This window comes from Leucopleurus acutus, assembly GCF_964270905.1.
Source record: "Leucopleurus acutus genome assembly, chromosome: 10".
NCBI lineage: Eukaryota > Metazoa > Chordata > Mammalia > Artiodactyla > Delphinidae > Leucopleurus > Leucopleurus acutus.
Window position 1 is genome coordinate 101802350 of NC_139153.1, and position 26487 is coordinate 101828836.

General features: G+C 42.4%; 1 protein-coding gene across 2 annotated transcripts in view; it reads right to left on the reverse strand.

Moving 5' to 3' along the window:
- The window catches only part of FARS2 (phenylalanyl-tRNA synthetase 2, mitochondrial), a 384165-nt gene that overhangs the window by 304800 nt on the left and 52878 nt on the right, over positions 1-26487 (reverse strand). For both annotated transcript variants that reach the window (XM_082848141.1, XM_082848140.1), the window contains one exon: positions 5112-5755. In XM_082848141.1, coding sequence (XP_082704267.1) covers positions 5112-5732 — 621 coding nt within the window. In that variant the 5' untranslated portion in view covers positions 5733-5755. The remainder of the gene's footprint in view (positions 1-5111; positions 5756-26487) is intronic.

Here is a 26487-nt window from a genome sequence, read left to right on the forward strand (position 1 = left end):
TTTTCTACTGAATGTAACCTGTGCTCACGCTCTAGTGTTTAGTATCTCCCGCCTCCCGTTATTTTTTGAATCTTAACTGTTGTCTTCCCCGTGAAACCAGGGACCTCCTCGTGACTGTGTGATACCGTCTTACAGCCCCGGATCCCAGTTCATGTTCAGCAAAATTTTTTTTTTTATTGACAGACTGACTGATCCCAATGTTTTCCTTCAGTCTTTTTCTTCGAACTTTTATTAGGAAAATTTCAAACACATGCAAAAATAGAAAGGATAATGCTGGATTCATCATGTATCCAACACCCGGCTTCAATAATTGACAATTCATGACCAATCCTCTTACATTCATCCCCAGACACCTACCCCTCCTTATTTTGAAGAAAATCCAGACATCATTTTGCTCACGTGTATTTCAATATGTATCTCTGAAAGAGAATGACTGTATAAAAATACACTACCATTGTTATACCTTAGAAAAGTAAAAATAAAGAACTCCTTAAATTCAAATATTCAGTTGGTGTTCAAATTTCCAATGGTCTCAAATCTTTTTTCTTGAAAGGTGTTTTCTCTTGATAGGATCTACACATTGTGAGTGATTGAGATCTGTCCTTTTAACCTATAGGCACCATCTACTGTTTTCCCCTTTTGTTTTCCTTGCTTTTATTTGAAGAAACTGAATCATTTATCCCGTAGAGCAGTGCTTCTCAAACTGTCTACGGTAAAGAGACAGTTTTAGATTTCTAATCGGTCTCGAAATGATACACGGTGCTACTGCACAAAACCACCACCCAGACTGAGCACATGCAGCTCACCAAGAGCATCTGGGAACACCTGGACCAGTCTGCATGCAGATCCACAGAAGTCCTCTGACAACAGGCTTGACTATGACGGTCTAAACATTTCTAATCACTTACTTCTGATTCTTGTACTTATTTCATTATGCAGATCTCATCTTGAGAAACACTGCTGTAGAATTTCGTCAGGCTGGATTTTGCTTATCACATCTACATGGTATAGTTTAATGTGTTTCTCTGTCTTCTGTATCTCCTATAAATTTGGTTGTTGGATCTAGCTATTTGAACTGATTTAGGTCCAAAGTTTTGGGCAGGACTTCACAGGTGGCATTGTATTCTTCCATCAGGAGACACGTAAGTCTGGCTGCCCCGCTTTCTGTGATGGTAGTGGCCACTGGTGAACAGTGTTACCACCAGGACTTAATGTCAAACCCCTATAGTCAATCTGGTTCCCACAGTTTGTTCTCTGGGAAACTCCTAAGGAAGTTCTCCTCTTCTCGGCCCCCGGCTTCCCCCACCGCCTCAGTTTCTGACACAGTGCAGATCTGCCAGCCAGCGGTGAAGCGCTTAGCGAGACGCTAAGCTATTCCAGGCGCTGTGTCAGGTGCTGTGTCTGTTTTGTAGGACTTGGGACTACTAAAAACTATACAACCCAATTCCCACTTTTGAGAACAATGTTGTTTGTTTTTAGCAGGGTTTTAATTTTTTTTAATAATATATTTAAAACGAAATGTATGGCCCATACTTTTTTTTTAGCTGCATCCCATCCATTTTGCTTTATTAATGTTAACTGTGATGGTACAACTTAAGTGGGTCGACCAAGTTCCTACATAATAAAGTGACTATTTCCCCCATGCCCGAGCAGTTTGAAGTGAGTATTTTCATTGTTGGTGAGTGACAAGTAACTTTTGATACATCCTAATATTTCTCTTTAACCCATGAATCTATAGTTGTGAATTTTTAGATGGTTGAGGATATGGAAACTTTTATTATCCTTTTCTTACTGCTTTCTACATCAACTACATTGTAGTCAGGCATGGTTCTATTAATGTTACTGATTCTTTGACATTTGTTTACGACTTCAACTGTCAACTCGTACATGGGCAACATGTTTTTTTAAAATTTGTTTATTTATTTTTGGCTGCGTTGGGTCTTCGTTGCTGCACACAGGCTTTCTCTAGTTGCAGCAAGCAGGGGCTACTCCTTGTTGTGGTGCACGGGCTCCTCACTGCGGTGGCTTCTCTTGTTGTGGAGCACGGGCTCCAGGCATGTGGGCTTCAGTAGTTGCGGCACACGGGCTCAGTAGTTGGGCCGCATGGGCTTAGTTGCTCCTCGGCATGTGGGATCTTCCCGGACCAGGGCTCAAACCCGTGTCTCCTGCACTGGCATGAGGATTATTAACCAATGAACCACTGGGGAAGCCCCTTATTTTTTTAGGTTATTCCATGTGACTATATACCTCCAGCTCTTGGGTATAGGATTTATGTATATGTCTGTCTGTCCAAACACACAGAAATACACACACACACACACACACACACACACACACACACACACACACAGTTACAGCATTTTAAACATAAACATAATCAAGCCTCTTAACCATATTTTTCAGATTTCCTGTATCTTTACTCACTTTGTCTGCTTAATCCATTGGTTTTCGATTGAGGTCATTTAAAATCTTCTACTATGATTATGAATTTGTCAAACTTAACTTTTATTTCTTCAGTTTTGGTTTCTATATTACGGCTATGATGTCGGGCACATTAAAATTCCTAAGTCATAAAGCATCCTGGTCGATGTATTATCCCTCTTTATTCATAGTTAATATTTCTTCCATATATTCTATTCTATCTAATATTAATAATTGCTTTACCAGCTTTCCTTTAGTAAGTATTTGCTTGATATATATTTTCCTGCCCTTTACTCTCAACCTCTGGTATGATTCTACTTCAGGTTTCTCTAATTGAAAAATGTCCAGTCTGATAATGTATGTCTTTAAATTGGTAAATTTAACACATTTATATTTGTGAATACTGATACATCTTACCTTGTCTTGAAACACAGAAGGGTTTTATTCACAATTAATAGTTAAATAAAATATACATTGTCATAGTTCATCCATTTCTGTGTTTATCCTCATTCCTTTACCCCACACCTCTCTGTGCACTTTCCTCCTTGCTGAAATATACCATGTAGTGATGAAAACAATGATTACCGAGATTATGAAATAACAGGAAAACTTTAAAGGATGACAATATAGTTTTGTAAATTATATATGTAGCATGATTAAAACTATTGAGAAAAATCCTATTCCTAGGGTAATAAACTGAAAGAAGGAAACGAATGTTTTTGAGATTTAAGATTAGGTCAGACTTAGTACCAACACTATAGCTGAGGCCAGGAATCCACAAAACTCCACCCCTCTCTCTCCAACACCGTTCCTGGAACTAAAGCCCCACTTGGGTCCCAAGCAGCTCCTCTATGAAAAGCAACAGACCACAGTAGAACAGGTGGAGTTCAGGGTTGACTCTGCCACCAGCTGGCTGGGTAATACTGGGCAAGTCGCTAACCTACTGGGGCTTCAGATTCCTTGTGGTTGAAGTGGAAATAATCTGTCTCACAAGTTTTTATTACGAGGAGTAAACGAAACACGGCACGTGGAATTACTTTATCAAACTATATTCTTAGACACATACGTGTACATGTGTGTGTGTGTAATCTTTCTAACTAGAAGCAGAATCTTTCTAACTAGCGTCTGCTCCCCTGCTAAACTGGACCAGACCCCGCACAAGTGTGAAATGAGATGAGGTTAATTCCCTACCCGCTCCCTGTTTCCCACCGTCTAAGGGAGCCTGGATTTTTTCCACCACTAACACACCAGTGTGTGTCTCGCAGCCTCCTCTCCTCTGCCATTCCCACGGCTTGCAGGCTTACCAACCAGGGAGCACCGTCCTTGCTCATTTTTGTAATGAGATAAACTGGGCTGTGCACCTGCCACTGCCGTGACCTGGACACCCTGTCACTGGTGTCACACCTCCGCTGGCTCATTAGCTGTAGGTGATATTCCATCACTTGGTCATATTTCCCAGACTTCGACCTGTCTTTGTCCATTTCCCTTTTGTTTCCTAATAAATCTGTATCCTCGTTAATAGTTATTACTCCTAACACAGAAAATAGTCAGCTTTTCCTAGTAGCAAAAGCACTCATCCAAGCAGCTCTGGGATCAAGCCTGGGTGGCCTTTTGTGTAAAGCTAATACCTATTTCTGAATTATCGCGAATTCCCAGGAAGGCAGCACATCCTGAAGCTAACGGCCCTCTCTCCTAAAACACGACTCATTTAACACGACACACGGTGGTTACTCACCAGCCTGAGGATCCTATACTGTTCCTGCTCATATCCGACAACCCACTAACCTGGTGTTTTGTGGGAAGGAGTTTTGTGACAATTATTCCCCCCGTTTCAGTGAACGTGTTTGGAAGAAGTACTATAGGAGTAATGCCTCATTAATTCCATTTGTTTCTCACATAAAAACGGAGACGGTTTTAAAATATGTTAATGAAAGACAAGTGATACTGCACTTTTTTAGGAAATAGACTCAAGCTTTAAGGAATATTCATAAATTGCCAAAAAAAAAAAGAAAAAAGCTGCGCACAACGTATTAGGACGTCAGCTAACAGGTGCAAGGAGTTGGGTGCTTTAGAGAATGGCCGGAATATCAGATTTCCTGATCAAAAAGGCTCTATGCATCCAAACACGTATTTCAAGAAGAGCAATAATGAAAATGTCTCAAAAAGGAAAAATGTAAAGCACCCACAGGTGTAAAGCAGGGGACGGTAAGGACAGAGTGCGGGACAGGAAGACAGCTTACAGGCTCAGCCACTAAACCACCAGCCCCCAGGCTACCTAAGAAACTCATTCGTGCCTAACACCGGGAACATGTAATTAACCTCCGCTAACTGAGATGTGGGGTAACCAGACCACGGGTCTCAGGGCTGCATCTCGAGTCATCCGGGACTGGGGTAACTGTGAGCCACTGACTACCCACTCATAAGGAAAAACCCAGAGACAGGCACGTTGGGACTGGAAGGAAAAGGACAGACACAAGGAAACAAAGGCCTGCCAATTTCTGCGGCTACTGACACAACACATCAGCCAGAAAACACTGAGCTCCGCCTACACAGAGGACGCCACCCAGGATGGATAACGCACGGGTGCAGAACACGGTCAAGGACCCCGTGGGGCTTGGCTGACATTAACCGCAGTGGCCTCCACGAGACCACACAGGCCGTCCTCCAAGCCCGAGAGGGGCCGCACTCACCTGGTGCCGGGAGAAGAGCCGCACGGCCTCCAGCTGGTGGAACACAGGGTGGTGCTGGGCGTCGATCTGGTCACGCCGGTACACGTCGCCCACCACCAAGAAGGCGTCTAGCCCCGCGCGCAGCAGGTCCCACTGGTGCGCAGACGTGTGCGCGCGCAGCATGTGGGTCGCGTTCAGGTAATAGCTGTCGCCCTTCTTCCGGCTGGGGTGGTCGGCCGGGACGAGCAGGCTGTCGAAGTTCTGCCAGGTGGTGACCACCGGGGAGAGGTCGTCGTAGACAGAGAAGAGAGGCGTCCCCGAGCGGCCCACGTACTGCGCGTAGAAGTGCTGCTTCACCCTCTCCTTGATCAGCCACAGCGGGTGATGCGGCCGGTTGTGCAGGTTCCTGCCGACCCTGGACAGGACCTTGCGGGACAGGTTGCTGTAGCCATCCTGGGGGTAGGACTTGCCCAGCAGCTCCACCGCGCCGCCCGGGGCCCTGAGGGCTCCCCGGGTGGCGGGCTCCGGGGCAGCGGGCCTCGCGCCTGAGGCCTGATGCTCAGGGCCTCGGCAGACCCCGCTGGCCTTCCTCGCCAGGTGGACGCGCACCTGGGCAGCTCTCCTGAGAGCCCAGCAAACCATCGCAGCAACTCCTTTCACGGGTTCTGGAAAGAGCACACACATAAGCACCAGTCATGTTTCACTCTGCAGAAAGTAAGGGGGGGGAGCGGGAGGGCCCTGTCTCCCACCAGCTCCCCACCACCCTACTGATGTCTGCCTCCCCCTCCGCCACTCAGAGAGAACAGCCAGTTAAGGAAATCTGCCCAGAGAGGCTTATACCCTCTGCTCCACATCAAGAGAATCACGGACGTCATGCTTAGATCCCTAATCTCTAGCTGTCCTCCCCTGACATTTAGATCCATGAGTGTAAAGAAAATTTCCCTTATCAGGTCACATCATGTCCCAGACCCCTCACGCTGAATAAAACTATCAACGTGATGACTTTCTTTCTTTTTTAATTTATTTAATTTATTTTTTTTGTTTTGTTTTTGGCTGCGTGCGGGCTCTAGTTGCGGTGAGCGGGGGCTACTCTTCGTTGCGGTGCGTGGACTTCTCACTGCAGTGGCTTCTCTTGTTGTGGAGCACGGGCTCTCGGCGCGCGGGCTTCAGTAGTTGTGGTACGCGGGTTCAGTAGTTGTGGCTCGCGGGCTCTAGAGCGCAGGCTCTGTAGTTGTGGCTCGTGGGCTCTAGAGCGCAGGCTCAGTAGTTGTGGCTCGCGGGCTTAGTTGCTCCACGCATGTGGGATCTTCCCAGACCAGGGCTCGAACCTGTGTCCCCTGCATTGGCAGGTGGATTCTTCACCACTGCGCCACCAGGGAAGTCCCATGATTTCTTTTATTTTGACTACTTTTGGGGGTCTCATTCCTTAAAGGAAGCCCATGATTACGTCCATGTCTCTGAAGGATGGAAGGAGAATGTCTGAAACGCCATCCTGCCCATTTCACCCTCGTAACCACCAAGCTCTGCTCACTCCTGACAACATGTGACTTCTGATTAGTTCACCATATTACAGGATGACATGAGCAAAGCTTTTCTTTTGGATGTTTCCAATAAAATACACCAATTTAGGTAATCGCTATTTTTATGTGATTTTTTAAAAATAAAAATGAAAAACTTAAGGAAGTATTACACAGAGTGATAGACTATACCAGTGGACAGCTGAAATTATTTTTATAGATGCAAATCTTTTCTGTCCTCACATCTGGTCACGTCATTTAAACTCAATACCATTGCAGGATCCCATCAATTACATGTCTCTTTTGTAAAAGAGCAACTTTCTACTGGGCACCCACAGGAAACCAGGAGCAGGCCTAAACTCACTTGGGAAGAGACACAGAGCAGCCAGGACACAGTGTATTGACCAGATCTTCTTTTTAATGCCCAGAATTTAATAAGAAGAGGACCAGATTTCACAGCTGGAACTCACTCATAGGCTGTTCACATCAAAAATGAGGTGACAAAGATCCAGGTATAGCGGCCCAAACTCTAAGGTACAGGGAGTGTTAAGACAACACTGAAGGATTCTGGATACTTCTCTGCTGGTCCACGAGCAGAGAATTGACTCGGGGATCTCAGGCATGAAGATCTTTAGAGGTCAAATCCCTAGGTTCATAAAAAATTTACCATGAACTTAAATCTGCCAAATAACATCTTCTAAAACGTGGCATTTTTACCCACTGGGCTACTATAAAGCATACAACCAGGTAGTGATTTGACTTCCAGGACTCTGCAATCATACCAAGAAAATGCCTAACTTCATGCTAGTAAACTGCATTAGGAGGGAATGACATTGCTCCACGCAACCATCCAAAGCACAGCGGGTACGTACCCAACAGCACAGCCCACCCAGCTTCTGGAACCGAGACCTCCCAGATCCGAGTTAAACCACACGTGACACCCGGGGAGAGCCCCTCGGTCTGGGACGGCCGTCACGTTAGAAGCTCTCAAAGATATCCAGAAACTCTGTGGGTTTATTCATTTATGGCACTATTTTGTCAGAGCTGTTGCGAAAAGTGTTTTTGGCTGCACTTCAGCGGAAATCCATCTCCCCCCTCCACAGTGCTCAGTGGCCTGTCACTGCAGTGGATATAAATTTTAAATATGCCCGTGCCGCCTCCTGCGTCTCAGCACTAAGTCACGCTGGTCGGTTGTCAGCGACCCAGCTCAGCGCCCTTGGCAAGACACAACAAGCATCTCTCCCTTCCAAAGCCATGTGCTGTCACCAAGCTCAGGATTCTTCCAGGGAAGGTGCTCCTGAGGCCGTATTCATGGGCTGCCGACCCCCCTTTTTTCTGTTTCTGCTCCACACATGCCCATGCCCACCTGCACCCCCAGGCTCTGCTCCCACCGAGGTGCCCCATCCACACGTCCTTTCTTGGTCCTCTGACCCCACCCCTAGCTTGCTAAGGAAAGTTTACTTTTCTTGTCCTTGTTTTCAGACTTTTTAATCTATCTGCTCAGCCCTCATCTGTCATTTCTCCCCACCCAAAACAATTTGTTTTTTTTTATTATCATCTCTTACAGAGAGAGAATAATGACTATGCTAGATTTCCCACTGCCATCTGAAAAGTAAATGCCTTTCTTCCTTCCTCTGTCAAGTTTCTCTGTGAGAAAGTCCATCTGGAAAATACAGGAGACCCAGAAAGATAAAGCCGACCATGGTCCTGCCTCTATGGAAAGTGGTTTTCCATTTCATCCTTCCAACAACTCTGTGAGGCAAGTATTACTCTTATTATTTTACAAAGAATCTAGGCCTCAATTAGATCTTGTAACTTGCAAAAACTCATACATCTACCTGTGAACAAAGTTCAGAACTCTGAGCAACTCAATTATTTCTCAGTCAAAACAGACCCAAGACTGTTACATTCAAATTACTTCTCTGTAATTACCTATCTTAACTTCTACCTTAACTGAGCAACTTAGATTATACCTCAATGCATTTTAAATACATGCATGAATAAATCAAAGAAAACACATTCGCTTAGATGGTGGAAATGAAATACCATTCAACTCAGGGCCTGCGGGCCCAAACTGCCCATGCCCTGTTTTTGAAAATAACGTTTGGAAGAACCCAGTGATGCCCATTTGTTTACATATTGTCTGTGGAGGCTTTTCCACTACAAAGTCAGAGCTGAATAGTTGACTGTACCGCCCTCAAGGCCTAAAATACTTATTATCTTGTCCTTTACAGAAAAAGTTTGCTGAGCCCTGTTTTAGCTTAACTCACTGAAAAGTTCTTCCACATTACTAAGAATACCTTCTGGTCACAAATACATGTGGATTATAGAGCCGCTGAAAGTAACAAACGTACAAATGTGAATATTAAATGTGTTAACTTTGGCACAGAAGCGATAGTGAGACGGACCATGAAAAGAGTCAGTACAACATCACGGGCAAAGGCCACACTGAGCAGAGACACCCATGGGCTGTAACCCTAGGCCGGCCCCTTGGGCGCTCTGTGTATTATCCTTGGACACAGCATTTGACGTTTTTCGGCCCTCAAGCTTCTCATGTATAGATACAGAAAATAATACCTACCTCATAGTAAAAGGATTACACCGCATCCTGTTCATAATGCACTCAACTCATTGTCTAGTACGTAAGACACAAGATAAGTTGAATTAAAGGTTAAAAATGGCCCATAGACTTCTAGAGACCAGGTAACAGAGAAAGCAATACCACTGAGACAGAGAACATGGGATGAATTTTATCTGTTTGTTTGTCCAAATGATTTCCACATGTGTGTCTTTGGTTCGAGAGGGAAACGACTTTGGACGTGTTGAAGTTAAGTACGGGTGACAGAGCCATCTTACAATTTCTAGGACCCAGTCTGAGGTTTGCAAATAAGGTAAGAGCTCAGTACTAGCAATGGAGACCTTGGGATTTGTTTGTATAGGGATAAGAGTTAATGTCGTAAGCATGTATAAGAACCCATTGGAAAGTGAGAGTAACAGCAGAAATGGGCAAAAGACAGAGCTCTTGGCAATTATCCTCTTTAAGAAGGATATATAAAGAGTAAAAGAACCAAAGGGTTCTCACAGAACCTAGAACAGGAAGTTTCTAGAAGGAAACCAAGGTTATTTCTGAACCAAGGGCCGCTGTATATACAATTCTTAATATGTTGTATTATTACCAACTGTCTGTCTTCCTGCTAGACTATGTGGTTCTTGAGAGTAGAAGACACACAACCCCTCTCTTTCCCAAATGAGCGCGCACTCAGAGGCTAGCACTACACCTGACACCAGGCAGAAGAGGAAGGGAGAAGAGAAAGTGGGAAAACAGAAAAGGATGGAAAGGAAATTCGCCAACAGGATCAAATGTAGCAAAGATGTTAGGCAGGCGGCAAAGTAAAGAACTATTTGACAAGATGACCATCAACAGGGCAATTTCAATGGCTGGGTGAAGACAGAAGTCAGATTAAAATGGGTTTACATGAATGGAACATATAAAAATGAAGGAGGTTACCAATGAGAAAACGGATTAAAAATACTTTGAAACTTCTGAGACCAAAAGAAAGGAAGTTAAGGGAACTTTCAATAGATGACCCCTATCTCCCAAGGAAAGCTTTAGACTTATAAAGAAAAATATTCTGTACAATCTCAACATTCACCAAGTAAATGTTATTTTGTCTGTTAGAATGAATGAATTTTGCAGCGGTTTAAACAGTCCTTCCTTATCTCCCTCAGTCTTGTGTGTAAAGGAGAAACTAATTAGTGGTAATTTCTCTAAAGCACAGTTAGCTTACCGAAAGGGCCATGGTACCCAAATGTGACCCACATGTGGTTATGGCCATGCAAAAGAGATCAGGTGCGTCCCATTAATCTGCAGAGACAGGGCTGAAACAGCATCTACCCAGAAAAATGAAGCTGGGCCCAGTCAACACACAGCTTATATACTGTACTGGACTAAACGATGGCAGGGAAACAGCCAATTTCCATTAACTTTTGCTCAAAAAGAGCGGGCAAAGAGTGTTTTTGTTCCTGCTGAATGCAAAGAAAATGTCTCTAAAAAGGTCGTTCCCTGTGTCACTGGTGTAGCCTTTCTGGGCAGCCATCTAGCACTAGCAAGAGACTCAAACCTGTTCATACCCTTTGGCACGGCAACTACCCTTCAAGGAACTATCACAAGAAATAATGTAAATTAAGACAGAAGTGAAACACAAAGAAGTTTCATTACAGTGTGATTTATAATACAGAAAAATTACAAACAACATAAACTTTCCCCAGAGAGGAGGATATTAAGTAAATTATAGTAGAACCATACAGTAAAACATTGTGCAGTCATAAAGTGTAATGGTTGCAAAGAGCTTTAATGACATAACTACATACTGACAAAGTGATAAATAGAATATAAAAATGTATGATATGATCTTAACTATGTAAATATATACATATATATATATATATATAAAAATACACATTTACTATATTTAGAAACCGTGGAAGAACTATGTAAGATTCAATGGCTATAATCCCTGGTCCTTATTTTCTACTTTTATAGTTCTAAATTTTCTAAATGGACATCTATTACATTTTTTATTAAACCTGTTATTTTGAAATAGTTGAATTATTATAAGAAAAAGTTATTTAAAAATATGGCGAGTTGAGTTCTAGCCATTTTAAGAGGTTGTATTAAACCCACTTATAATTGTATCAAGAATAATGCCAATATATGGACATATATACACTACCAAATGTAAAATAGATAGCTAGTGGGAAGCAGCCGTATAGCACAGGGAGATCAGCTCGGTGCTTTGTGACCACCTAGAGGGGTGGGATAGGGAGGGTGGGAAGGAGACGCAAGAGGGAGGAGATATGGGGATATATGTATATGTATAGCTGGTTCACTTTGTTATACAGCAGAAACTAACACACCATTGTAAAGCAATTATACTCCAATAAAGGTGTTAAAAAACAATAACAAAAAAACAAAAACAAACAAACAAAAGAATAATGCCAATATAAACGTAACGCTGCTGTAGTTTAATTAACTGCATTCAGTGACCAGGTAAGAGATTACTTTTAACAACACAGGTGTCCACTTCGGAAGGAAATGCACAACGTGAGAGCTGTGAGTTTCAGTTTTATCTGAGGACTTACTGAGGACTGTGGTCCAGGAGACATTCTCTCAAGTGACTCTGAGAAACTGCTTCTAAGAAGCAGAGGGAGAAGCCAATATATACGCAATTTTGGTGAAGGGGTACGTGCAGTCAAGCATACATCTCGCTACAAGGTTACCACTAGTCACAAAGAATATTATTTCAGTTAATGAACTTTAAGTGCTTTTCTAAGTAAGGGAAGATGCAAGAATACAGTTCATAAAAAATTTCACCTGGGGGCTTCCCTGGTGACGCAGTGGTTGAGAATCTGCCTGCTAATGCAGGGGACACGGGTTCGAGCCCTGGTCTGGGAAGATCCCACATGCCGCGGAGCAACTAGGCCCGTGAGCCACAACTACTGAGCCTGCGCGTCTGGAGCCTGTGCTCCGCAACAAGAGAGGCCCACGCACCACGATGAAGAGCGGCCCCCGCTTGTCACAACTAGAGAAAGCCCTCGCACTGAAACCAAGACCCAACACAGCCAAAAATAAATAAATAAATACTATGACTTGCTGAGGTTCAGATGATGGTTAGCATTAACAAAAAATTTCTCCTGAGATATTTCTAACTATCTAAGGGCCGAGAGGCCCAAAATATTGCCTGTTTTCCCGGCACACAGAGTGCTTCATTCTGACCTTCACCCTGAATTCCTTCCAGGGTGTACTGTATTGTAATTTTTTTTTGGCTGCATGGCATGTGGAATTTTCCCTGACCAGAGATCGAACCCATGCCCCCTGCACTGGGAGCGTGGAGCCTTAACCACTGGACAGGTCAGCAACTGCAGTGGCTAATGACATGATACTTGTAGAACAGGACGGTGGGCAACATTCTTCGTTTTCCACAGATGAAATGCTTGGCATATAAAAAACTTCTTTGCCTTTCCAAATTCCTTTCCCTAGCTATAAATCAACTGTCAGAAGCACAATGCCAATCAGTCAATGCTTTTTTCCCCCAAGACATTCAGATTTTCTAGGAAATTGATAATACTGGCTCTTATGCCAAACAGATGTTTCTCAATGATACCCGTTAATGAAATCTTTAATACACGTTAAAGCTAAAACGTTACGCTGTCTTTTAGTAAGGAAAAATCTTTATTTCTAAGGAAAATAGTCACTAAAGTTTAGTTCAGTCTAAGCTACTACCTACGCTACATGCGCAGCTCATTGTACAGGGCTGCAAGAGGACCTCAGAAAAGTACAACAGCATGGCTATCACCGCGGTGGTCATCAGCCGCAACCTGGGCATCTGATGATGGGCCTGGAACATCATTCTCAAATGACGCCCCCCCACCCCGCACATGGCCTTTAGAAAGGCTCGTTTGTCTCCTGACACTTTAATATGGGTTTCTACCCTCATTAACATAAACTCAGGGGTAGTAGAAAAGGGCTTGTTCTATGAATAACAACAGACACATTTTTCAGGAACTGAGAACAAAACTGACATCATAACAGAAGAATGCCCCTATGCGTTACAGATTACAGTCAGAAGGGTTTTAGGAGCTCCGTGCTAGGAACAATGGAAGAAGACCACAGATGTAAATCCCACTATCACACCTACATTCATGACGTCACCCTCATCCTCGTCACTACTCTCCTCACGCTTGTCTGAATTTAATACCATTCCAGCAATTCCGCCTTCATTCAAGGAATGCACAAAGAGGTGCAACATTATCAAATTCAGCTTTTATTCAACTTATTTACTACACTGGCTGATCAACTTCCAGCAGAAGAGAAATGTGGATAATCTCTTCGTTAGTGACACGAAATCCTTCAATGTCTTCTCTGGGTTCACAGTCAAACCTCACTGTGGTCCAAGGTCAGCGCCAAGCATTTCCTAGTGTTGATTTATCAGCCTCATTTCCAGCATCAGCAGCTGCAGAAATAGCATTTCAAGGCTGAGTTCTTTCAGGTCTTGGAACTTCAGGAATCCGTTAACTACAGCAAGCAGTTTTATTTTACTGTGTGATGACTGTATACTTGTTCTTCAGGGACATAAAATTCCTTGGTCACCAGGCTCCATTACAGATGTCACGCTGTTGAGTAGGCAAATGTCAAAAATACTACTTTTCACAAGAAGTTGAAAAGTAAGGCTGTAAGCAACTTTAGGCAGGAAAGAGCTCTCTACGGGGAAGAGGCCCTTTTGACCTGTCCCTAACCTTAAATCAGGCACCCCCATGCTCTACTCACCGCAGGCCCTAGCACACCTTTCAAATCTTTTGACCACACAATACCTTGCCTAACCTGTTGGTTCTTTCCGTAGATCAGAGGACTAGAAATGAAGAATAATTAATTAACAGATGACGAGATCTCTCCCCTAGCTTCCGTTTCAGTAATCTCACGAACAAACTTATGTGAACGAAATAGCATCTAAAGAAAAATCACAAGTCAACAAGCCTGCACACAAGCCTGCAGACAGTGGGGGATGGTGATGACTGTGACCCACCATCTCAACGATGAACTGAGATTACTTCCCTTTAAAAACTTTCATGGCCGAGCAGAATATTTATTCAGATATGGCTTTGGGTGAACACAACCACCTTTCCTGCCCCCTCTTGGCCTCCTTCCCAGGACACACACCATGTTTCACTTCTCAGGCACCTACCTGTTAAGGAGTGACCCTAGGATTTTGGGTCCTTCCATAAATAGCATTTTCTTTAATTCTGCTGTATCAATATGGGTACGTTAACAGGCTTTCTGGAATTTTAATTACATGACAAAACAGTAATTGGGTTCAATTAAAGTGTTTTCACCTCTCCTAACTCATAGGTGACATTAATCAGAAGGGAAATGTAATTTAATATGGTGGCGAAATAAAATATATCACGTTATGTTAGTAGAAGCCAGCTCTGAATTCAGGAAAATCTATATCAAAATATTTATACATTTTAGAGAAACAGAGAAGATTAGGCTACATAATGTTTATATAACCTAAACCAAAGGAGTTAAAGAAGCCAAGAGTGCAGTTGAAACTCGGTCAAATAGGGCAAAGGTCTTACAAGCCCAGGCCCGGTCCTGATGGCCCAGCCAGAGCTCTGTCCTCAGGAGAGCGGAACCATGAGGAGAAGGGCCACGTGCACATGAAGCCAGTCCTCAGAGACGAGGCCACACGTTATCTGGCTAGCTCTACCTTGGAGAATAACTAGGGGGTGATTCCGGGAGGGGTCTTGTACAATACACAATGAATAAGACCACCGAGAGTCCAGTCTGGATGTGCAGAAGAACAGAAGATATTGTTTCTACAAACACTTTAACTAACTGGGCACCAGGAAAACTTATCTCCTGCTGGCTTGGTTGAAGCCAATATAAATTACCTAGATGTTTAACATAGAAATAGTCACACTTTTCGTGCCAAATGAACCTAGTGGTAAGCATCTGTGGACATATACATCTCTCCCACTAGAAAAAAGCCAATAGAGGGTCAAATGGACACTGCGCTTTGAAATCAGTACCTTGCAGTAACATGAAATGCCTAGGAGAATGTTTTAACACACAGTTATACTAAGAGCGTCCCATACTCTTTCCTTGAGTTTTGTCCATTTGGACACAATTAGCATTTTTCCCAGCATCTGGTGTGCCTAATTCCTAGTTATGATTGTGGGCACTGATACCAACAACTTTGCTTTTGTACTTTGGGTACTTTAACACTGAAGAGAATAAAGTATACATAAACTCTTTCCTCTAAAGATTTACCACGGAGATGCATTTTTCTGATTGATTCAGGAGCATGTAAGTAACAAAAGGGAAGCCCCCAAGGCAGAAAGCTGTAGCTCCAGAAAGCAGGAGGGTCTACTGCTCAGAAATACCAGCAGCCCTTTACCATTCACAAATGCTCTTACTTCGCGCAAATGAACGCAGTTCTTCCCTCCAATGACTACTTATCCACCATCGGTTTCAGCAACGTATTTAAGGCATGGCTTAAAGCCACCAGCACAAAATTGGCACTGGACTTTGCGGCCAGGGGCACATGGCTTCCACAGGTTGACAAGGCCCAGCTGCTGTATAAATGAGCACACCACTTGTCAACACAGTGACCAAGAACCTGGCAGCCCCGCTCAGAGGGCAGGCCCGACAAGGGACAGGGCTAGGGCCAACCGATCAGAGACCCCGAGAAAGCCCCTGCCACCACAGCCTTCTTTGGTAATAGGCACCTTTTGTGTAGATAATGTCTCTGATTAAAATTAAGTCTAAGGGGGAAAAAAAATTAAGTCTAAGGGGGGAAAAAAGGAGTGAGGAAAGCAATTCTACAGACAATCATTATGTGAATATACAAGGCCATGTTCCCATTCAGAAGAGATGTCTTTTCATCACTGTAATTCAGTGGAGAAATGACAAGCAGTACCATTCTCTGCTCATAAATGCCGTGTTTTCAAGAGTGAGAGATTGGAAAGTGTTCTGTCGTGCTGGAAACTTCTTAATTATTCAAGAATGGAGGAGTACTCAAGAGAAAGATCTCTTATGATGGACACAGAAACAAATGGAAAAACACAACTTTTTAAAGGTTTTTAAAAACACAAATCACTGTACTCAGTTCCAAGAGAAATCAGTTTTGCTGTCATAAGTCAAAAGGTTAAAATCTGTAATTAAGCAAATGCATGAGGGAATGACTGCAGACAAAAGACCCTACAAAATTAACTTGAAGGCTGGTTAATAAGTATCTAAAGATGTCACCATATTTGGAATTGTAGTTAGACTCCCAACCACTCTTTCACAAATTTTCACTTAAGAAAAATATCATGGGTTAAAATTAAGTTTATGTTACCAATACCCATTAGTATGAATGAATACTTCCCTAAATATGCCAGGGAAAAAATTCCTCTCACGCATATAAAAAATAATACACACAAACACTATAAAACAAATATACCAAACTCTTCCTTAATGCTCTTTAGCATCTCATCAAAGTCAAGTGAAACATCAAAACTGCTGGCTAATCTCAACTTAGGTCAACCTACTAGTCATCATTTATTTTTGTTTCTAATGAAAGGTATTTACAGTCCTTCCACATATTACACATTTGGAGAATGACAGCATAATTAATTATCCACTAAATTCAGCATTTAAAATAATGTGTAATAACCCTACTAATGTACGTGTACAGAATAGTCTCTAAATAAAAAATACTCAGCTAATGAAAAAGACTAAAGTGTTCGCCCAGAAATACTTAGCAAGCCAAATGGCTACGGCAAGTAAAATTAAAACTTGTTTTAAATCAACTCACTAAACTGCATATTAAAAACTATTTTAGGTAATTAGAAATATTACTGTTACATAGAAGACGTAGCCTCCAGGTGAAAAATTCTGCTCTACTAAATATTCTAAATAAAATGATTTTATCTAAGGTCCTCCAAATAAAGTCGCTGCATATAAAATTCTGGAGTCTTGGCTACAGCGGAGGAAAGAGTCTTTCTAGCACACAAAGGCTTTGCCAGCCCTTAGCTCCACAATTATTTTTTTGTTTGTTTCTGTATTTATTTATTTTTACATGTTATTGAAGTATAGTTGGTAGCTCCATAATTATTAAGTAGATGCTGATAGCCTGAAACACTACCTACAAATGGTGACATAACATCACCTCCTCTCCGAAGCCTTTTCTTTCTTCTTGTTCTTTCATTTAATCCTCTTGACAGCACTATGACAGACATAAACTCATGTGCCCAGTGCTGTGCCTGCCAACTGAAGACTGCATCAGCGTCCAAGCCCAGGCCGTCTGCCTCTCACCCGGTCCCAGGCCGCCCCCGCCATTTCCACTGCTTGTCCTTTCCTGATAAACACCAGCCAACTTGCTTTTTTCAACAGATACGGTCCTGAGAAGCTCCTTGCGAGATTTCTTTTCAAACCGAAACACATCTTCCCATTGACGTGATCCGTAATTCCAGAGATGTTTTATCTCTATGAAACCAGGTCTTACCCTTCACACTCTGCTCAGGCGGAACTGACCCATCTCTTCTTTCTTCCCCAAAAGCACATAAAACACTCACTGCACCCACCAATCAGGATGCTGCTCCAGCTGTTAGATCGTAAGCTACTGGAGGACGGGGACAGTGCTTCTGTCCTTAAAAAGAATGCTTTCCCAAGTCAAACAAGTAAACGCCACTAGGAATATCCATGTTGTATATTTCCATATCACTGTTTCACTAAGAGAAGACACTACTCCATAACTCACAGTGATATTTCAACTGCCTGATCCTCTCCCCACAGCAGACCTAATGATAAAAGTTAAAGCACAGCACTGAGGTTCACTCAGCAAGTCATTTACAAGGGTGGAAATCAAACAACACTCCTTAATTCTTAATGCAGAGAAGGCTGTCGTGCGCCTGCTAAGTCATACTCTGAACATCATGGCGAGATGGCAGAAGAGTGAAATTCAGGCCTACATGCCAGGTTCCACCCGCCCTAATCGGCCACCATCGGTCCTGACTATACTGTGCTCTCCGCTAAAATCCCCTGTAAAACACACAGTTCTGCATTTTTCTGTAAGTTTTGTAAGTTTTAAGGATTAGCTAGTACATGAAAGCACTGAATTCAAATTGCAAAATACCTGGGTCATGAAAACAGTGAAAATAATACACAGTCAATTCTCATTTTTCAAGGTAGTTCTGATCTAGAACATCCCTGAGAACACCGAATCAATGGACACTGAACCACTGCTCCTCAGGGAGAGAGACTTGGTGTCCTGAGAGGCCCTGCTCACATTTTTGCCAACTAATCAGTACATAACCTTGGCTATGTGTCTTTCCGTTTAAAGACATCTCATGTAATATATACGGTTGATTCACTAACACTGACCTCACAGCCAACTGCACCGTAGCTCACGCCTGAACGAAGTTCATCTCACACACGCATTTTCCCCACAAGGCATGTCACAGCCTTCCTGCTCTCAGGGACACTACACAGCACTTCAGCACTAGGCCTGGGGGCCATTTAAACAGCAAAATCACCCCCAAAAAGCACAAAAACACAAAAAACACGGCACTAAATAGATGGCAAAAAAGATACTTATCTACGTAGGAGCTGAAATGAGAACGCAGACCACCCCCTTGTCTGACCTCAGCTGGGAACACGTGGGTAGGAGACTCTGACTTGTGATGTTCTGCGCATGTCCTCAAATGGCCATGAAAGCCCCAGGAGTGCTGATTTTGAGGTTATAAATAAATTCTAGCAACTAGGCAAATTCACAAATACAAAATTGGTAAATAATAAAGACTGCATGTATGTCAAGAAATTACTAACAGTCGATGCCGCCAAGGAGGGGAAGTGGGTGGCTGGGAGACAGAGGTAGGAGAGAAACTCTTTTTTTAACTATACAGCGTCATATAACCTTTTGAATTTTGTAGGGTGTGTGTGACAGAGAGGAATTTATGACCTATGCTCAGGAAAAGAGCATTAAGTACATTAGTAATCTAAAAAAAAAGTAAAACTAAGCTTTGGGTTCCAATAGTAAAACGATAACCAAATAAAATTAAGAATAAGAAAGAATGAAAGTAGAAACAAATGAATTCAAAAATGGAAGAATCACAAATATTTGGAGTTTCTCTGCATTCAAGAAACTGAGAGCAGACTCTCATAGGGGGGAATGGCACAGAGGATTATGTATTTGAAAGCAAAAATATCCCATGACCTTAGGTTCCCTTAGGAGGGGGCTATGGGGAGGATGATACAAAATGAAGATATTTTGGAAATAATTACGTAGTAAGCAATGAGTTTTACATGTAAGTTAATTATAGGAAATTTACACTTATGATTTTAAACAACACTGAAGATGATTTTATGTAGGACAGTGGCATTCAAAGTGTGGTCCCAGGACCAGCTGCACCAACATCACTAGAGAAGCTGTTAGAAGTAAGGCTCTGGCCCCACCCCTGATCCAGGAAATAGGGACTTGGGGCAGGGCCAGCAGGCTTCAGGGCGATTCTGATGCCAGGAAAGGCTGGAGAACCACCGGTACAGAAATACCGTGAAATGTTACTATAGCATTTAATAGAGGCGATAAACAAAATTTAAACTTTTCTCAATGACAGTGGTCATCCTTTGGAAAGGCTATGGCTATTCTGGGCCATCATACAGTTTTCTGTTGTTTTTAAATTTGTTTTTTGCCTCCTTCTTGGGTTTCCACTGGCCAGCAGATCCTCTACCACTGTAAGAGCAGTACTGAAAGCTCTGCCACCCTCTGTGAACCTGAGGCTTCCACTCTGCTGTAAGCTGCGCGGAAGCAAAACAATTCAGCGCATTAGAACTGAATACCAAGTGTGAATAAGGCTGGGTGCGGACCTAAGCAATAAAGTGCCTGGTCTGAGTGCAGAAGGATGGAAACGGCCTTTTCTTACTCCCAGACCTGGACTGCACACCAGAAGGGTGACATGGGTAGGAAATTACTCCCTGGATACGATGCAGATGCTAACTTACTGAGGTGTGGAAAGTATCCTATCACTTAGACTAGAATATGTGTCTGTTACCGTTGTTACAGAAGTTCACTTAAAGGAAAAGCAAAGCCGCAAAGAGGAGGCGCTCGGGAGCCTGGAAGGGCTGCACTCCCTCACAGCGGCTCCAGCAGTAGGAAGGATGGCGCCCTCTGTGGCTAGTTAGGGAAGTATTTAAATATTTCAGAAAACCTTAAAACTCCAAAGTCAGAGGGAGCTTCGAGAGGAGTTAGCCCAACCACAGCATTTGGCAGACGGGAAAACGAGGCCCAGAGACGTCCTCTCCGCAGGGACCAGGCCCCCTGACCTCCACAGGTCACCCAGTGCCCGCTCATGGCCCCACCTGCATCTTCCTTCACACCAAGAAAGCACTAGCACGGTGGCAAGCAAGTACCTGAGCAGAGTGGGCATTACATACTTGCATTATTTTTATTTTAGATTTTAAAGATCAATGTTAATCTTCTGAAAGACGAGCTTTACTTTTTTTAAGGCTTCCCCCCAGAAATCAGTTACCTTCAAAGAACATCCTGACAGTTGATGATCTACCTTACAAGTGGAAAAAAACAAAAGCTGTTTTCAAATTTTTATTGCCAGAGATTTAGTCTGTTAGGCATGGTGTCCTTGACTTTTTATAGAGATTGTGAAAGTGTACTGCCTCTAAATGACTGAATAGGGCAAAACAAAAACAGTGAGAATTCCCATTTGGAAACAGCCTGAGGACCCAAGTCTAAAGGGCTTGTGAAATAAAATACTTTACAGTTAAATTAACTTAAAAAGGAGGAGGCAGTCCTAGTGTTATAGGACTGAGCCCTTAACTGGTGGGATCTGGGATTATCTCCGGGTACTCAGTGCCAGAATTGAGTTACATTGTAGAACACCCAGCTGGTGTCTGAGAACCACTTACTGGTGTGGGGAAAACCTTCACACATTTGGGGACCAGAAGTGTCAGAAGTGAAGTAAAGTAGACACACAGGATAAACAAGCACGCAGAAAGGACGAACTGGGTTTTTCCCTACATCAGAAGGAAGGAAAAAACTGAGAGTCTTTGCTTTACACCATGGTGTGGACGTGCAACAGTTTGTTTGACCATGCATACTCCCTTGGAAGGACGGCTGGTGGATTCTACTATGAACATTGGTGTATAAATTCTTATGTGAGCATATGTTTTCATTTCTCCAGGGTAAACAGCCCAAGAATGCATAGCTAGGTCACATGGTGGCTGAATATTTAGTTTCATAAGGAACTGCCAAACTGGTTCCCAGAGTTGCTGTATCTTTTACTTCCCACAACAATGTATGAGGGATCTAGTTTCTCTACAACCTTACCAGCACTTGGGGTTGTCACTATTTTTCATTTTAGCCGTTTTGATAGGTATGTAGTGATATCTCTTTGTGGTTTAAATATTCATTTCCCTAATGGGTAATGATGGTGAGCATCTTTTCATGTGCTTACTTACCATGTGCAGATCTTCTTGGTGAAATGTCCATTCATGCTATTTTCCCTTTTCTAATTGCACTATTTTCTGTTTCTTTGTTTTACTGTTGAATTTCGAAAATTCTGTATATTTTAGATGCTGTTCCTTTTTCAAATACGTAGTTTGCAAATATTTTTTCCCGGTCTCAAAACTTATCTTTTTCATCCTCTTAACAGGTCTTTAGCATAGTAAAAGTCTGTATTTGAAGGTCCAACTTATCAATTCTTTTCTCTTATGAATCATGCTTTGGGTGTCAAGTCTAAGAACTATTTGCCAAGCCCTACATCCTAAAAATTTTCTCCTATGTTTTTTTCTAAAAGATTTATAGTTTTACATTTAAGTTCATGATTCATCTTGAGTTAATTTTTATATAAGGTGTGAGAGTTAAGCCAAAGTTCACCGTTTTGCCAATGGACGTCCAATTGTTCCCACACCATTTTTTGAAAAGCCTATCCTTCCTCCATTAAATTGCTTTTCCTAGATTCTCTATTCTGTGTCTGTCCCTCCACCAATACCATTCTGCCTTAGTTTACTGTAGCTCTTGCAGGCTTTCGTAACAATCCCTCCACTGACTTTATTCTTTCTCAAAATTATTTAACTATTCTAGGACCTGTGCCTTTCCATACAAACTTTGTTTTATTTAATTTTTTATAAATTTATTTATGTATTTATTATTTTTGGCTGCATTGGGTCTTCGTTGCTGCACGCGGGCTTTCTCTAGAGCAGGGGCTACTCTTCGTTGCAGTGCGCAGGCTTCTCATTGTGCTGGCTTCTCGTGCCGCAGAGCACGGGCTCTAGGCACATGGGCTTCAGTAGTTGTGGCACACGGGCTCAGTAGTTGTGGCTCACAGGCCCTAGAGCGCAGACTCAGTAGTTGTGGCGCATGGGCTTAGTTGCTCCGCTGCATGTGGGATCTTCCTGGCCCAGGGCTCGAACCCGTGTCCCCTGCATTGGCAGGCAGACTCTTAACCACAGTACCATAAGGAAAGCCCCCAGATAAATCTTGGAAGATGCTTGTGTATAAAACCCTTGATGGTTCTCAAGGGAAAGGGTGAAGGGTCACTTTACAGTGGAGAAAACTGACACATGCTACCTCGGCCAGGCGATCAAACCAACAGCCACAGTGATCAGCTAAGCTGATAGTGTGCCCACGATATGATGCATGAGGGTGGCCTTACCTCTGTGGGTGTCCTCCCCAAAACACACATCACACTAGTCTCATCATGAGAAAAACCTCATGCAGATCCCAGCTGAGAGACATTCTACAAAATATCTGACACCAGGTACTCCAGGAAACTGTCCAAGTCATCACCATCCAGGAAAACCTAATGCACTGTGCAGCTCAAGACAGAAATGACCAAACGTCAAGTGGAATCCTGGATGGGACTCCAGAGCTGAGGAAGGACATCATGTAAAAATAAGGAAGTCTGAAGAAAGTATGCACTTCAGTTAATAATAATGTATCAGTACGGATTCATTAATTTTAACAAAGTCACCAGACTAATGTAAGATGTTAATAACCGGAAAAACAATGTGAGAGGTGTGGAAACTCTTTGGATTACCTTCCCAATTTTTCTATAAATCTAAAACTGTTCTAAAACAAAAACTCGTATGTATATTTCTGAAAAGGCAGTGTTCAAGGACTGATATTTAATAAGGCTGATAATTTTTAGTACTTTATCGGGATGACTTTAAGTGGGAAAAAAATACACCTTTGCTGGCATTTTCACAGTAATTGCACTGAACCATTTAGGGAGAACTGACACCTCACTATGTTGAGTCTTCCAGCCTGTGAGCACGTCTCTCTCCCTTTGTTTAGGTCTCTGATTTCTTTCATCAGTATTTTATAATCTTCAGCATAAAGTTCCTACACATGGTTTGTTAAATACAGTCCTATTTCCTGAGAGTGACGGTAAATAGTTTTGTGTCTGTACTTTCGGTTCCCACACATTTGTTGCTAGCATATAGAAATGTGATGGATTTTTATTTGTTGATATTATATCCTGAGACCTTGCAGAACTCACCTATTAGTTTTAGGAGAGTTGTTTTGTTTTGTTTTTCATACATTCTTTGGGATTTTCTGCACAGACAATCATATCATCTTCAAACAGGGATAGTTTTCTTTCTTCCTTTCCAATATGGCTTTGATTTCCTGTTCTTGCCTTATTGAAGTTGCTAGAACTTCCAATACAACGTTGAACAAGAATGCTGAAAGCAGATATCTTGGCCTTGTTCCCAATCTTAGGGAGAAAACATCCCGTCTCTTAGCATTAGGTATGATGTTAACTGGAGGATTTTTACAGATGCCCTTCATTAAATTGAAGAAGTTCCCCTCTATCCCTAGTTTGCTGAGAGTTTTATCTTGAATGAGTACAGGATTCTGTGCAATAATTTTTCCATATCAATTGACATGATCACATGATTTTCTTTAGCCAGCTGATATGGTGGCTTACAATGTCTGGTTTTCAAATACTGACTTAAGGTGAGCTTTCTATTTGAAGACAAATAGGACTTCACTAGACTTGAATATAAAAGCATCTGTGTTCATTTGCTTAATGTCTATTTATCCTTACTAGACTGCCACCTCCATGGTGACATGGATTATTTATATTTTGTTCAACACTATATACCCAAAAACAAGCCCAGCACCTAGCACATAATAAACACTCAGCAAATATTTGTGGAAGCGGGGTAAAGAAAGAACAGAATGTACGAGTGTGCAGCCATCAGTGTATGTGCACATCAGTCAGCCAGGGAAACAGAAGCAGATTATGCTGAGGAGGGGCCAAAAGGCAGAGTCCCCACCTCACAGTATATAAATAAATTAATTCAAGATACATCAAAAAACTACTGACCAAAATGTGCAGCTTTTAGAAGAAAACATATTAGAATATCTTCGTAACTTGGGAGTGGACACAGGTTTCTTAAAACATAGCAATAATCATGAAAGAAATCACTGGCAAGATTGTATTTGAAAATTAAAATTTTCTGTTCTTCAAAAGACATCTTTAAGAAAATTAAATGGAAGCCAAAGACTGGGAGAAAAGATTCGTAAAACATGAACACGGCAGCTGTGACATATAAAGAACCCCTGCAATTCAATAATAAAAAGACAAGGAGTCCCAATCACGGAAGCTATGCAAATGGCTGATAAGTACATGTAGAAGCGCTTGACATCATTGGTCAGACAAACACTTTTGTCTGAAAGAGTGTAAAATGATACAACCGCTTCAGAAAAATGTCTGGCAACGGATCCAATAATTTGAACCCTAGGTATTTAACCAAGAGAAAATGTCTACAGAAAGATCTGTATGAGAACATTCATTGTAACTTTACTCATAGCAGCCCCAAAACAAAAAGAGCCCAGATGCTCATCAACAGGAGGATGGATAAACAAACAGTGGTGTGTTCCTACAAGGGAACACCATTACACACACACACACACACACACACACGCACACAGACACACACACACATACACACACACACACACCCCTACTAATACACACAATAACATGGGTGCATCTCAGAAACATGATGATGAGTGAAAGAAACCAGTCACAAAAGAGAACATCCTGAATGCTTCCCTTTATGTAAAGTAGTATAACTGATAAAACTAGTCTACAGTAGAAAAAATTCAAAACAGTGCCTTCCTTTGGAGGGTGGAGGTGGAAATTAATCTTTGAAAGGAGCATGAGGAAGCTTTTTGGGGCATTCGTAGTGTTTTGCATCTTGATAGGGAGTTTGAATTACACAGGTGTATCCATCTGTCAGAACTCAATGAATGAATGGTATACTTAAGACCTGTGCATTTCACTGTATGTAAATTTTACCTTAAAAAGAGGATTGTGCTAATTATATGCATCTAAGGAAAGTCTGCAACTTACTTTGAAATCTATCACACCAAAAAAGATGTGCTGTTGGATGGACAGAGGGACAGATGATTATGTGGCAACGTGAGTGTTATTAACAGGTTAATGGTAAGAACCCAGGTGATGGCTATTCAGAAATTCCTTGTAAAAATTTTTCCAGTTGTACTGTATGCTTGAAATTTTTCAAAATGAAATGAAAAAGTGAGAAAAAAGTAAAACTGGGGTTAGATCAAGAATACAATGGTGCACACAAGAGTATGGGTCTAGCTTTCAAATCCTGCGGCTCTATGCAAGAGGCTCGGGGTGAAAATTCAGGAAAGCGGGGTGTAGGCCCTAATGGTACCACAGCATTTACTTCTACGTATCTTATAAACTGGCATTTCATGCAAAATAGTTCTAAGGACTCCAACGATGTAAAGAAACACACACACACACAAACAGAAAATCATTGCTGGGGGTGGTAATGAATTTTATCTGCACAAGCACCGTGAGCCTGGGTGAGTAACAAAGAACCATTACCGTTTCAGGAATGGCTGAGTAAAATACGCACGGTGGTGCCTCCTCTGCACACTCATAGAAGTGAACAGGTGACAGGCCATCCCCAGAGCCAGCAGGAGGCGGACCAGCCCAGGGGCGGCCAGTCCACAGCGCACCCTTCCACATGGCCACGTCCTGCCACAATCCCAACACCCTCCAGAGTCTTTAATGTGATGTCCTAGTTATTTTGGTGACAAGGTATTTGAAAAATAAGGTCTGAGCTTCATATGACAAAATGCTTCAGCCACAGAAGCATATTTTCTTCATAGCCGCCTGTGAAGATGATCGGTCTGATTTTGACGTTTATTTCAAATTCAGATTCTACTGTATGACCTCATGAGCCGTGGAGATAATTAATATAAATGTGAAAATCTCAGGGTGAAGTGGGAGAGCGGAGGAAAAGGAACATTCTTAAAGTTCAGGCCACTTTCCTGTGCCAC